The sequence below is a fragment of the Sphaerodactylus townsendi genome, linkage group LG04, assembly GCF_021028975.2.
Source record: "Sphaerodactylus townsendi isolate TG3544 linkage group LG04, MPM_Stown_v2.3, whole genome shotgun sequence".
Taxonomy (NCBI): domain Eukaryota; kingdom Metazoa; phylum Chordata; class Lepidosauria; order Squamata; family Sphaerodactylidae; genus Sphaerodactylus; species Sphaerodactylus townsendi.
Genome location: NC_059428.1, coordinates 138,800,653 through 138,813,899, shown reverse-complemented (window position 1 = coordinate 138,813,899; position 13,247 = coordinate 138,800,653). Strand labels below are relative to the sequence as shown.

Genomic DNA, 13,247 nt, shown 5'->3' with positions numbered 1-13,247 from the left:
TGCTTCGGGCACATAGCTGGCAGGGGGAAGGGGGGCTGGCAGGGTTCTCCCTTACCCCCAGATAGCAAGTAAGCAAATGAATTGTCGAAGGCTTTCATGGCTAGAATCACTAGGATGTTGTGGATTTTCCAGGTTGTATGGCCATGTTCCAGTAGCATTTTCTCCTGGTGAAACATCAGGAGGAAATGGTACTGGAACACAGTCATACAACTTGGAAAACCCACAACGTGAGTTTTCTTTTCAACCATGGGTTTTCTACTGGAAACACAGCCATACAAACACAGGAAACACAGCCATACAAACACAGCCATTTCTACTAGAAACATAGCCGTGCAACTTGGAAAACCCACAACATGGGTTTTATTGTAAACCACGGTGCCTTTTAAACCACAGGGAAATTTTGCACTGGGGGACCTACGGCCTGTCGGATGCTCCCCTGATAAGAGCAGCCCAGACTCGTTTCTTGAGGGAAGGTCCAGCTTGACGAAGCGACAGAGCCGGACGTCCGCATGCGTGCTTGGCTGTGTGTGTGAGTGCACAGGTGTGTCTGCTGGCCTGCACGGAGCTGCTGTGGTTCCACCGGATGCCCCTCTTTTGTCTTGCAGGACCTTGATCCCGCTCTTTGACCTCGACACTCGCCTCCTGGTGCTGATGGGGAAAGTGAGTGCCACTCCTTGCATTCTTCTCCTCCTCCTACCCATCCCTGGTTTTCACACATGTGGGCCAAATGGGGTGGCCAGTCCTACCCTGCTCTCTCCTGTGCAGAGGGCTCAGATGTCAGCGGGGTATAGTGGCTAAGAGCAGGTGCATTCTAATCTAGAGAACCGGGTTTGATTCCCTGCTCTGCCGCTTGAGCTGTGGAGGCTTATCTGGGGAACCAGATTAGCCTGTGCACTCCAACACACGCCAGCTGGGTGAGCTTGGGCTAGTCACAGCTCTTTGGAGCTCTCTCAGCCCCACCCACCTCACAAGGGGTCTGTTGTGGGGCCATGGGGAAGGGAAAGGAGATTGTCAGCCCTTTTGAGTCTCCTTACAGGAGAGAGAGGGGGGATAAAACTCCAAATTCTTCTGTTCTTGCCTTCCAGGGGGAAGACATGCTGTTCTGCTACGAGGTGCTGCCTGGACAGCCAGTGCTGACAGAAGGTGAGGGGGTCCCCCCAGATTTGACCTGCAGCTCTTGGGGCCAAGGGAGAGTTCTTATCCCTCAAGCACAGACCTTCAGAGCACACCAGCCCCAACCGTGCTGGCTTGCCAGTCCCGGCTGCTAAATGGGCTGCTGGAAGAGGAGGCCGGGGTGGGGTGGGGGGCTTCCTCTGTTTTGCAGGCATTCTTTGTGTGGGTATGGAGAGGTGGACACATTTTCCCAGCAATGAAAGGAGGCTCCCAGGTCTAGGGAAAGAAAACAGCCCCTCTTGGGTAGAGCTGGCAGCTGTTTGAGCCGTCGCCACCTTGGTTTTGGTCCCTTCCCTGGCAGCTGTGCCCCCCCGACTGTTAGTCCTGCCCCCCCCCCCCCACTGACTGTGCTTCTGCCTAGTCGGCCAGTGCCGGAGCGAGAGCAAGGCCCACGGGATCGCGCAGGTGCCCAAGCTGGCCCTGGACGTCCTGGCCTGCGAAGTCATGCGGGTCCTGCAGCTCACAGACAGCGCCATCGTGCACGTCAGCTACAAAGTGCCACGGAAGGTAAAAGGGGGCAGAGGGAAAGGCGGCACCGTGGTGTGGCGATGTGGCTGTTGTGGCGCACACCCACCGAGCGCATGTCTTGCAGTCCACGCAGGAGTTCCAGGAGGACCTGTTCCCCAGCTGCGTCGGAAACGTCCCTGCGGCCTCTGCTCAGGCCTGGTGGGCAGGAGATGTCAGCCAGGTGAGAGCCCTGGCAGAGGCTGCGCGGTGGCCCCAAGGCTTCCCAAGAGGCGGGCACAGAGGCAGACTTCCCTCCCAGTGAATGCCAGCCCTCATAGGGCATATCTGCCCTGTGGCATGTTCCCAGTCAGTGCTCTTCTGGGCAACCATCGCTACTTTCAGACCTAGGCAGAGGACACCAGCTATGGCAGTGCCCCCCCCACCCCAAGCACTGAGGACCCAGCCAACAGCAGCCTTTGATGCCACGCAGTCCTCTTGGGCCCATGGCTGGCCTAGCAGCTGCCCCCACCAGCAAGGAGGGCAGGGGTGTGTCAAGAACTCCTTCCCCCACCCCTCCACATTGGACGGGCAGCCTTCTCCTGCCTCTCTCCCGCCAGGTCCCGCGCATCAGCCTCCACCCCGCCCACCGGACCAGCCGAACCTTCACTTCCCGCTGTGTTCTGAGCCTCCACCTGGAAAGCCAGACCCTGGGCTCCCCCCAGCCAGACAAGAAGACCGAGGACCTGGATATCAGCGTGAGCATTTCCCCCACCCCCACCTCCCCCCGCTGCTGTGGCTGGCACCCCTCCCTGTCTCTGAATGCTAGGCCAGAACCTAACCCAAGTGCTCGAGGCTCTGCTGGTCGACACGTGGGTGCCCCCAGCCCTTGCTGAGAGGACAGCGGGCCAAGTGGGACTGCGGGGGTCTTTGCCTCTTAGGGCATGGGAGGCACCTGGTGCTCCCAAGCGGGGAGGGCGGAGGACCCATCAGTGGCGTCTGTGCCTAGACAATGTTGTTTGGGGAGAGGCCCTTTGGCCTAGGCGCCCTCCCCTCCGTGGACTGTTCTGCCCCCAACTGTTCCCCTCAAGTTTCTCGAAGTGCATAGATGGCCCTTAGCTGCAATTTCTCCAATATACAGGCAGTGTTTCTCTTGCTCTCCCAGGCGGGCAGCGGCCTGTCCTCTCCCACCAGCACCCCGACGTCTCCCTCCAGCACGGCAGCATCCCTCTCCGCCACCAGCGGCTTTGTCTCTAGCCCGAGCCAGAGGTCCTTGCAGAGCATTCTGGGTAAGCAGGCTTCTCTTCTCCCGGGCCCGACCGGCTCTGTGTGGGGGAGCGGGGGCAGGAGGCCGGGCCTTTGCCAGCTCTCTCCACTAGCCACCACCTAGGAGGCCCAGTTTCCCAGCAAGGCTCCCTGGGAAGCTGGCCTTTCATCCTCTGCGCCTTCTGCCCTAGGCCCCAGCTCCGGCTTCCGCCACATCCAGGGCACCGTCCTGCCCCGCGGCACCCACTTCACCAACCTCAAGGGGCTGAACCTCACCACGCCAGGCGAGTCGGACGGCTTCTGTGCTAACCAGCGACACGTTGCCGTCCCGCTGCTCTCTGCAGGAGGGCAGGTGGCCATCTTGGAGGTAAAGGCAGGCGGTGGTGGGGGGGGGGGCGGCTGTTCGATGGGCAGGGCTTCCCAAAGCAGCCAGCCTGCCCCCTGCCCCTCAGCTGCCCCAGTCCATGCCCCATCCAAGGGACAAAGCCATTGCCTGACCTCGGTTCCCAGCTCCTTGGGATCCAAAACACCAGGGCCCCTCCTTCCCAGGTGTTCGCTGTGCTGGCTGTCCACTTCTTGGAGGTGCTGGAGAAACTGGGGGAAGGCATCTGTGCAGCCCCAGGAAGTGGGTCCACCCTCCCCATGACCTCCCTGCAAGTGGAGGAGTAGGCTCCCTTCTCGAGCGCTCACGCACACGCGGTGGTTCCTCACTAGCTGTCCCAGCCGGGTCGCTTGCCTGACGTTTCCCTGCCTACCATCGAGAACGGGGCTCCAGTTTCCGACCTGTGCTGGGACCCCTTTGATCTGGAGCGCCTGGCTATTGGTGAGTGACTTTGAGCTGTGGAACCCCGAGGCTGCCCTAGTGTGTGTGTGTGTGTGTGGGGGGGGTCACAGAGGAGGCCCTGCTGAATCTTCCTTGTGGGCATTGGAGTGCCACGGCGGCTGATGTCCAGCCAGAGCAGCCAAGACCAGCACTTGGCTCAGGACCTCCGCTTGGTTTTCTCATGCAGCCGGGGAAGATGCCAGAATCCGCCTGTGGCGGGTCCCACCGGAAGGGCTGCAGGAGAGCTTGCGAGAACCTGAGGCTGTGTTGCGAGGTAGGAGGCTCCACAGGATGGGGGGGGGGGCAATGAGTCCCCTGCTCCTCTGCTCACCCTGGCCTGGCAGGTCTGGAGGGACTGCAGGACCAGAGAGCATCCCTGGACCCTTCCCTCCCAGGTCACACGGAGAAGATTTACGCCATCAAATTCCACCCGCTGGCTGCAGACATCCTGGCCTCCTCCTCCTATGACCTGAGCATCCGGATCTGGGATGCACGCTCAGGGAAACAAGCGCTGCTTCTCAATGGACACGGGGACCAGGTAGGAAGGCAGGTGGGGAAAGAGAGCGGCCTCCATGAAGATTACCGGCTCTCCCCATTTCTCTGAGGAAGGACTCAGCAGCCATGGCATCTCCCAAGGAGCAGGGCGTGGGCTGCCAGATGTGGGTCACCACTAGTGATGCAGTGGCCCCTGCTTGGCTGGGGGGAGGGGTTGGAGGAAGCCCCTCTGGGCCTGAGCCCTCTGCACAAAGCCCCACGCCCCAGAGACCAGGGGGCTGACCTCTTCTGGGGACCTTTGCAGATCTTCAGCATGGCCTGGAGCCCAAACGGATGCCACCTGGCCACCGTGTGCAAGGATGGGAAAGTGCGGGTTTATGAGCCCCGACAAGCAGCCCAGCCCACGCAGGTGAGCGAGCCCAGGCAGTCGGGGAAGCGGTGCATCTCTGAGCGTGGAGAACTGTGGGTGCTTTGGAAGCAGAGGTGGAGGAAGGGCCCTCCTCTCCTGTTCCCCCTGACCTGATTGATGTACTGCAGCCTGGGCCCCCTCTGGGACCTAAGCTGGGAAGGGAGATGAAGAGGCAGGCACCTAGCTGCAATGGGGACATCCGGGGAGCCTTGTCCTGGGCACCGCCATTGAAGTCACAAGGGGAGGCGGGACCGGGGAGGCAGTTCGTGCTCCGGGCGCAGTTCCCCCTCCTTTCGTCACTGGAAAGAGGTCAAGGTATGGGGTAGGGGCGTCGTAGAGGCTTGCTGCTGTCCCCAGGCTGAGAGTCCTGTTGTGGCAGGAAGAGGTGTTTGGGTTACTGACATCATGCAGAATGTCACTTGAGTCTCCCATCTCTCTCCTTGTCGCATGTCAGGAAGGCCCAGGCCCCGAGGGAGGCCGGGGGGCCCGCATTGTCTGGATGTGTGGAGGCAAAAACCTGCTGGTGTCGGGCTTTGACAGGTAAGACCCAGAGCATCTCCCTTCGACCCAGGAGCCACATGCTGGCAGGCCAGCCAGCCCAGGGGCCTCATCCACTCTCTCCCCCACCTCTTTAGCCATAGCGAACGTCAGCTCTGCCTGTACCGTGCAGAGTTCCTGGCAAATGGACCTGTGGCCCACATCAGCCTCGACGTCTCTCCATCCACCCTCATCCCCTACTATGACATGGACACGGGTTTGCTCTTCCTGACAGGCAAGGTGAGTGGGTGGCCAGCCGGCCCGGGGTCCACCTTTGGAACCCAGAGGTGTGTCCCAGCCCCATTCTCTGCTCTGTATTGCTGGGCGGAAGGCAGGTTGGCGTTCCTGCGCGCATCTCGGATGGCCAGTGGAAGCGGGGGGAGGGGGGAGACTTTGCATAAAGCTCAGCCCCTGGTGGCTACACTCCTCTGCTGCTGCATCGCCTTGCTCTAGCACTGGCCAGAGTTGGCGCCAAAGTCTCTGGCCTGCTTTTGCACAGAAGAGCCACGGGCCGGGCAGGGCTGACTGTAGTCCCTCGCCCACCCCCCACCCCCAACTCAGCTCCAGCCTCTTTTTCCTGCCCCATCTTTAGGGGGACACCCGAGTCTTTGTGTATGAAATTGTTCCCGAGGCACCCTTCTTTCTGGAGTGTAACAGCTTCTTCTCCAACGAGCCCCACAAGGTGAGCAGGCCGGCAGGGATGACAGAGGAGAGGAGCCAGGAGACCTCCATGCGGGAGGGGGGCCATGAAGAAAGGAGGGCTCCTGCTGCCCCCACTGGGTCCTTCAGCAGGGCAGACCTCAGCCAGTGGGATCCATGCCTTCCACCTTCCCCATAAAGGCCAGAAAGATAAAAAGAAAGCCGACTACAACTGCAGCTAGAAACTGAAAGGAACCTGTCCCCCAAAGGGAGCATCTCTCATTCGTGATAGCTAAAGAGAACCTCCATAGTCAGAAGCACTTTCCCTGAGCCAATGTGGTGTGGTGAGGAGCAGTGGACTCTAATCTGGAGAATCGGGTTTAATTCCCCATTCTTTCATATGAATCCTGCTGGGTGACCTTGGGTCAGTCCCAGTTCTCTCTGAACCCTCTCAGCCCCGCCCACCTCACAAGGAGCCTGTTGTGGGGAGAGGAAGGGAAAGGGTGCTTTGTGAGGTGCTTTGAGACTCCTTAAAGAAAAGCGGGGCATGCATCCAAACTCTTCTTTTCCTTCTAATGGGAGACAAGTGATGGTGCCTTTGCGCCTTGCGTTAGAAACAGGATGTCGCCTTAAGTTAGAAACAGGATGTCGGAAGACCTCCTCTGCTGGGGAGGTTGTGAGGAGGAAGGGGTGTTAATGCCTGCAGGAGACCCCAATTGCACCCCTTGGAGTAGCAACACCCTCAGTTCCCTCCTCCTGGGGAAAGCCCAGGGTGGGGGGGCTAGAACTATCCCTGCACAGCTGGCTCTTCTCTCACCAGTTTCTGTGGTCTGTCAAACATATTGTCAGTCTGCCCCCTGGTGGCTGTCTACAGGCAGAGCACTTGTGTCACTGGAGAGGCCTTCTTCATCCATAGTGCAGTGGATGGACGGGGTGGCCAGAGATGAGTTGTGTGCCATGAGCTCGCAGTCATGTCCCTTTGACCTCTGCACCTCTCCAGGGCTTCCAGTTCCTGCCCAAGCCGGAGTGTGACGTGCGTGAGGTGGAGATCGCCCGGGCCCTGCGTCTCAGGCAGACCTCTATTGAGCCCGTAGGCTTCCACGTGCCCAGGATCAAGGTACGTGGGTGGGTCCTGCGTGGAGGTGGGGGAGGAAGCACCCTCTCCGTGGCCCGAGTGCTGCTTGCTCAGCCAAAGCAGTTCCAGGTATTGTCACACCCTGGACAAGACTCTGGTTCCAGTTGATTTTTTTATCATGAAGCAGCATCAGGAAATGAGCATTTAGACCAGGGGTGTCTATCAGCAAGGGCTGATGGGAATTGTAGCCAGAGTTGGACACCCTGATTTTTTACCAGAACTAGGCATAGCCAATATTGAAAGCACCATTATACCACAAGCCACCACCCATGTCACCCCACCTCGCTGCCCAGTTCCCAAAGGGGCGGGGGGGTGGCACCCCTCCAGTCCCACAATCTGTTGGAAAGAGAAACTGCCTTCCCTCACCAGTGTCAAAACAGCCCACGTTCCAAACAGCTGAAAGAGCTACAGCAGCAGGTGGCTCCCAAGCTGATCATGAGTCTGAGAAAAGGAGGGAGGGAGGGGGGCGGGTCTGAGCAGACACAGGTGCCCAGGTCACCGGCGGGAGGTGAAGCAGGACAGGATCCAATGGGCTGATCACAACAGTGTTCAGAACTGTTTTGAAGACTAGACCGCGCCTCTTTCGCTGACTACAATGCCTCACAGGGCTGCAGCCGATGGAGGCTGTGGCCGCTCAGGCTGTCTTTACTGCTCTGACTTGGCCACTGAGCCACACAGTGTGAAACAGACTTTGTGATACACCTCTGAAGATGCCAGCCACAGATGCAGGCAAAACATTAGGAACAAAATCCACCAGACCACGGCCACGCAGCCCGGAAAACCCACCAGAACCAGTTGAATCCGGCCGTGAAAGCCTTCGACAATATATTATTATGTGGCCTGCTTTGGAGCGAGCTCCTTCTGACAAACACGTGGCCACAACTCTGCTTACCTCTAAACCATTATGACCAGATTAAACAGCACCAACCCCAGCACAGATCCTGAGGGACCTCTCAGCTTGCTTATGGAGAGCAGCAGTTGCATAGTGATTAAGAGCAAGCACACTCTAATCTGGAGAACTGGGTTTGATTCCCTACTCTGCCACTTGAGCTGTGGAGGCTTATCTGGGGAACTAGATTAGCCTGTGCACTCCAACACATGCCAGCTGGGTGAGCTTGGGCTAGTCACAGCTCTTTAAAGCTCTCAGCCCCACCCACCTCACAGGGTGTTTGTTGTGGGGGTGGGGGGAGGGAAAGGAGATTGTGAGCCCCTTTGAGTCTCCTTGCAGGAGAGAAAGGGGGGATGTAAATCCAAACTCTTCTCTTCTTATTTCCCTTGGAGAGGCATTGCCTGTTATTTCGCTGTGTGTACTTTCCAGTGCTAACTAGTCGTACGTCTGATAGACGATCTTTTCTCTCATCCCACACCTCCAAAGGGCCTCGTGGCCCTCTCCCATGTGCGCACTCACAAGTAGCCATCACATCTAGTAGACTCACATCTAATGCAGTCCTTTGGTCCAAGCTCTGAGAAAACTGCCCGTCATTCCCATGTGAGGGCAACTTTTCCAGGCAAAAGGGCTACTGCGTTGGGAACAGTGTCCTGGTGCCACCACGCTCTGACCTTTTGCTTTCACGGGCCACCAGGGCAACCCACAGGCTGTGCAGTTGCCCAAGGAAGGACAGAAGGGGGACACCAGGGTGCGTGTCCTGTAGACCACTCAGGGCACTGTGGGCTTGCATTGCAAGGGAGAGGCATGAACCTAGCCAGGCATAAGTGCGCTTGTGTGACAAGATGTTGTGACTGGTCAGACCTGGAGTTTACTTGGGGGCTTTTATTGAGGGGCATTTGGGCGAGTTGAGAGCTCTGGCTGCGTGTGCACTATCGACTGGTGAGCAATGCCACATCTGGCTCCAGCAGACACACTGTTCCTCGCCTCAGGCAGACGCCAGCACATCAGTGGCTCAAGGCCTGCCGCCGGTCTCTGTGCCAGTACTAGGCCTCTCCGCTGGCCTACAGAACGTAGGTGCCTTGTGTGTCGAGATACGTGATGGACAAATGAACCACAGAATTCTAAGAGAAGGACCAACACCGCTTTCTTTATGTATCTCGGTCTTTGCAGAAAGAGTTCTTCCAGGATGATCTCTACCCGGCCACAGAGGTGTGGTGGGAACCTGCCTTATCAGCCACCGCCTGGCTCGAGGGCTCCAATGGACAACACCGCAAGATCAGCCTTCAGCCCGGTACTATGACACCAGGTGAGAAGCAGGCGTGGCCAACAGGAGATGCCACGATAGGGGTCAGCAGGGAGGGCGGAGCTCAGAAAGGCCCCTCCGTGCCATGTGGACAGTGGCAGTGGCCCTGGCAAAGTGCCCTCTGAAGTTCTGTAAAGACCTCTGTGTCTTCTGACAATGCTCCGGCTCAAGGTGGGCCAGACAGGGCTCAGCCTGAGCTCGTCGGGTGGTGGGGAATAATAATTCTGTGGGTGTGGCAGTTCCCAGCTTATGTAGCTGGAATCTCTGGCTGAGAGGATCTCAGAGGAATGCAAGAGAGCTGCCACGGTGGGTCCAGGTGGCTGCCTGATCTCTGCCATGCGTCTTTCACAGTGAGCAGAGCCCCAAAGGATCTTCCCAGCCGAAAATATGTCCCGTCCTCTGTCTACCTGGAGGAAAAGTCTGACGAGCAGAAGAAAGAGGAGGTGAGGGCTTTCCCAGGCGGGTCTGGCTGAGGGGGAGAGGAACGTTGGGATCAGGCTGCCGAGACTCCTGCCCATGATGGCTTCCTTCCCTTCCAGCTGCTCAACGCAATGGTGGCCAAGCTGGGCAACCGCGAGGACCCCCTGCCACAGGACGCCTTTGAGGGCGTGGATGAGGAGGAGTGGGTAGGTGGATCCGTCCCTGGCCCCTGCCCCAGTGGGCACGAGGACCACCCGGGGCCATTGGGAGGTGGGTGCTTTAGCTGCCAAGGAGAGCCCACCGCTCCCGCCCTCTTCACTGGCACCCTGTCTCTCTGCTGCTCCGCAGGACTGACCTGGCCAGCTGCGCTTGGAACCGCAAACCGCCTCTCTGCTGGATGGGATCTCTGCCACCTTGCAACTGGAGTCTGGCCTCACTGTCACGGACAAACTGGACTGCCCCCCCTCCCCCCAATTCAGGCACTTTCCCAGCAGGAGGGCCAGGTACTTGGTGGGTGTGGCCTCCCACTGCCACCTCCAGAGGTGCCAAGACCTTTCCTCAGCCCAGCCATTTCTTTCCAGGCTCTGCTTCTAGCTTGCCTGCCTGCCTTCCAAACAGCCACTCGGGTACCTGGCATCTGACTAGGGTCATCATTTACACTTAAGGCTAGCCTCAGCAAGCCCTGCCTTTCACCCCCAATGCCGCCCCACACACCCGAGGGATGAGAAAAGACACAGTCGCTGCGTGTCGTTGGTCAGCAGCCACCAATGCTGCTTCTGCACCACTCCAGGATGGAAGCCGGACGTCTGGCCTCTCTGGGGCTGATGCCCTTGCCTTGCTGTGAGGCTTGTGCTGCCATCTGTTCCCTGGCCTGGGTTCCCCCCCCCCCCCCCGATGCCTGCAGGGACGCCTGAGGGGGTCAGCATTGCTCACACTGCAGCCACAAGGAAGCGTCTCCCATCTGGCCCTCAGGTGGTTCCCAGTTGCAGAACTGGAAAGCGCTGGACGGGGAAAGGGTTCAGCGGAGCTGTGTATGTGGCAACAACATGACCAAACTGCTTTGACACTCAGATTCTCTCTCTCTCTCTCATGCGCCTCTTGTTCCACGCACAGCCTATGACCACAGGACACTTCTCTCCTTGGGCTTCAGGATGGAAAAGCCCCTTGCCTGGCACATCTTCTGCCTGCCCCTCACATGCGGCCAGCAGCAGCTTGCCAGCTCTCCTGCCTCTGTTCACTGCCACAAAACATTGCGCATCACCACTGGTCCGTGTTTTGCTGGCTTCCCTGCAGCCTGCTGGGCATTCTGGTCATGCCAAGGAGCTTTTGGCAACTCATGGATGGGGCTGACCCAGGCACGCTTTCCCCCACCGTCACTCATCCCCTGGCAGTGCTGCACGGCTGGCAAAGCTGCCCCCCTCCCCGGCCCGACTGTCCTGCTTGGGAGCTACCATGGTGGTGCTGAGACACGACTGCACCTCCAGAAAGCAGAGCCAGGAGATTGGAGGGGGGGGGGGGGATGTTGTGCCACTGTGTGGGGTGGTGGTTGTAAGGCAGGGATGAATTTGGCCCATTCAGTGGAAGTGGACCATATGCAGCAAGGCCACAAGCGCAGGAGGTGACCAGTCCTTGCTCATGCAAAACCAAGCCGAGGGGGGTGGGGGCTCTCGACGGAAAACAACACAAGCTCTCCCCCGCCCCAGCGGCACAGCCAGACCCTCAGAGCAGTGCCAGGCGTGCCCTGGGCATCAGCGCAGCCTCCCCAGCCACAAGGATGCCTTTGCCCTCTGACAGAAGAGACGCCGCAGCGGCCCCGAGGGTTGCCAACTGCAGGCTGGCCAGTTCCTGGAAACTGGAGGGCAGCGGGGCCCGAGGGGGTGGGTGGGCAACGTCGCCGCACCCTCCCTGCAAGGAAATCGTTTTCTCCGGGGGGTCGTCCAATTCCAGGAGATCTCCACACACACCCACCCCACGTCTCTCCCCCGCTCACAGCCACGGGCCCCTTTCGGGAGGGGCGGTGACGCTCTGAGGAGTGGGGGGGGAGGAACAGGAAAATGGTTCACACGAGACGAGTTCACGTGCGAGAGGGCCTCCGGCCACCGGAGGGCGCCGTTCGGTCCCAGGACGCTTCCGGCCGCTCCGCCTCGATGGTGCCTCCTGGACCGGCGGCCGCGCGATCCTCCCCGGGATCCCTCCGTGTTCCATGGTGAGAGGCAGGCGGGGAGGGGGGAAGCAGCTCGGACCCCTCCGGAGGAGGAAGGGCGCCTCCCTCTCCAAGCCCCGCCATGCGGCGGGCGGGGGCGGGAGGGCGGAGTACCGCGCGAGGGGGAAAGGGGGCTCCGCCTGAGCGCCCCCCCTCTTGTGCTGAGCGGCGCGAACTTCCGTTGCAGGCCAAGTACCTGGCGCAGATCGTGCTGGTGGGCGTGCAGGTGGTGGGCAGGGCCTTTGCGCGGGCGCTGCGCCAGGAGTTCGCAGGTGAGTCGGTCTCCCCCCCTCCCCCGGGGGTCTTGGGGGTCTCGTAGCCCCCCGCCCTGACCCTTCCTTCCGGCCCTCAGCCAGCCAAGCCGCCGCAGGAGCCCGAGGTCGCCCCCACGCCGAGGCCGCCGCCTCTAGCGCCTCCGGAGTAACTCTGCAGGAAGCCCAGCAGATCCTCAATGTCTCCACGCTGGACCCAGAGCTCGTCCAGAAGGTAAAATGGCGGCACCGGTGACAACCCCCCTTGCTGTGCGCATGCGTACTGGGCAGGGATACACCCCCCCCTCCACCCACACCTCCCCGAATGCTGCCCCCGACCGACGCCCCTCTCCGGCTTCTCCCTGCAGAACTACGAGCATCTATTCAAAGTGAACGACAAGGCCGTGGGGGGCTCCTTCTATCTGCAGTCCAAGGTGAGTGGGAGGGTGGGAAAGAGGGAGGAGCCACGACTGGGGCTCGGGTCCCGCAGGCTCAGACCAAGATCCGGCAAGTCCCGGTTCAGATCCCCACTCACACCTTGGAAGCTCGCTGGGCGGCAGTCACATGCACGCAAGCCCTAGCCCTCCTCACAGGGTTCTGAAAGTTAATTAGGGAAGAGGAGAACCAACCCCCCCCCAAAGCATCTTCTCTAGTCCTGGCAGGTGGGTGTGTGGGGAGAAGGGGAGTTCTGCCTTGGCTGCCAGGCAATTCCTGACAAGCGCCCTTTGCTAACTAACCCTGCCTCTGCCCTGCAGGTGGTGAGAGCCAAGGAGCGGCTGGACGATGAACTGCGGACCCAGCCCCAGGGAGGACCAGACACAGAGCGCAGGCCGGACACGTAGCACCCCCCTCCCCCCCCTCCCCTTGAGCACCATTTAAGTTATAGCCAAACAATAAATTTCTCCTTCTGTCGCTGTGAGTCAAGCGTTCTGAGGGGGCTTTGGGGCAGGGGGTTCTGTGGGGCAATGTGGGAGGGTGTTTCCCCCCACTCTCTTGACGTGCTGGGCAGCTGTTGCTGGCAAAAACTTGAGCTCCCCCCCCCCCCACTTTCCAGTTGGAAGTTGGATCCCAAAGAGTCAACTTTCCTGTTTTTTCAAAAATCAAAGCTTTCCGGCCTCTCTCAAGAAATCACGTGGAGCTGTCGGTTAAGGGCAATCTCTGCATGGCTTTATGCTCACCCCCCCACCCCCCGGGCATCAAGAAGCAGGACACCCAGCAGCTCTTTCATCATGACCCTACAGACCCCGTGAAAAGACGGCT

At 59.7% G+C, this 13,247-nt stretch overlaps 2 protein-coding genes across 3 annotated transcripts in view; both read left to right on the top strand.

The window, feature by feature from the left end:
* Positions 1-10,599, top strand: part of CORO7 (coronin 7) — a 78,892-nt gene extending 68,293 nt beyond the window's left edge. The window contains exons 10-28 of the mRNA XM_048493172.1: positions 606-660; positions 1,086-1,143; positions 1,535-1,680; positions 1,766-1,861; positions 2,238-2,375; positions 2,783-2,906; positions 3,075-3,250; positions 3,598-3,706; positions 3,894-3,980; positions 4,102-4,244; positions 4,506-4,610; positions 5,065-5,150; positions 5,246-5,387; positions 5,740-5,829; positions 6,787-6,903; positions 8,981-9,116; positions 9,465-9,556; positions 9,653-9,739; positions 9,882-10,599. Coding sequence (XP_048349129.1) covers positions 606-660; positions 1,086-1,143; positions 1,535-1,680; positions 1,766-1,861; positions 2,238-2,375; positions 2,783-2,906; positions 3,075-3,250; positions 3,598-3,706; positions 3,894-3,980; positions 4,102-4,244; positions 4,506-4,610; positions 5,065-5,150; positions 5,246-5,387; positions 5,740-5,829; positions 6,787-6,903; positions 8,981-9,116; positions 9,465-9,556; positions 9,653-9,739; positions 9,882-9,887 — 1,993 coding nt within the window. The 3' untranslated portion in view covers positions 9,888-10,599. The remainder of the gene's footprint in view (positions 1-605; positions 661-1,085; positions 1,144-1,534; positions 1,681-1,765; positions 1,862-2,237; positions 2,376-2,782; positions 2,907-3,074; positions 3,251-3,597; positions 3,707-3,893; positions 3,981-4,101; positions 4,245-4,505; positions 4,611-5,064; positions 5,151-5,245; positions 5,388-5,739; positions 5,830-6,786; positions 6,904-8,980; positions 9,117-9,464; positions 9,557-9,652; positions 9,740-9,881) is intronic.
* Positions 10,600-10,999: 400 nt separating this feature from the next.
* On the top strand, positions 11,000-12,899 carry PAM16 (presequence translocase associated motor 16). Of its 2 annotated transcripts, XM_048493176.1 has the most exons (5): positions 11,015-11,739; positions 11,924-12,008; positions 12,089-12,222; positions 12,356-12,421; positions 12,743-12,899. In XM_048493176.1, the coding sequence occupies exons 1-5, from the start codon at positions 11,737-11,739 to the stop codon at positions 12,827-12,829; spliced, it is 375 nt and encodes a 124-aa protein (XP_048349133.1). In that variant the 5' UTR covers positions 11,015-11,736; the 3' UTR covers positions 12,830-12,899. The 2 variants fall into 2 exon arrangements, with proteins under 2 accessions (XP_048349132.1, XP_048349133.1); XM_048493175.1 differs by having other exon boundaries at positions 11,000-12,008.
* Positions 12,900-13,247: the final 348 nt, after the last annotated feature.

Excerpts from the sequence above, each read along its gene's own strand:
- PAM16 (XM_048493175.1), top strand. The coding sequence starts at position 11,819 with ATGCGGCGGGCGGGGGCGGGAGGGCGGAGTACCGCGCGAGGGGGAAAG. Across the intron at positions 12,223-12,355 it reads ACCCAGAGCTCGTCCAGAAG|AACTACGAGCATCTATTCAA; the intron begins GTAAAATGGCGG and ends TTCTCCCTGCAG. Across the intron at positions 12,422-12,742 it reads CCTTCTATCTGCAGTCCAAG|GTGGTGAGAGCCAAGGAGCG; the intron begins GTGAGTGGGAGG and ends TCTGCCCTGCAG.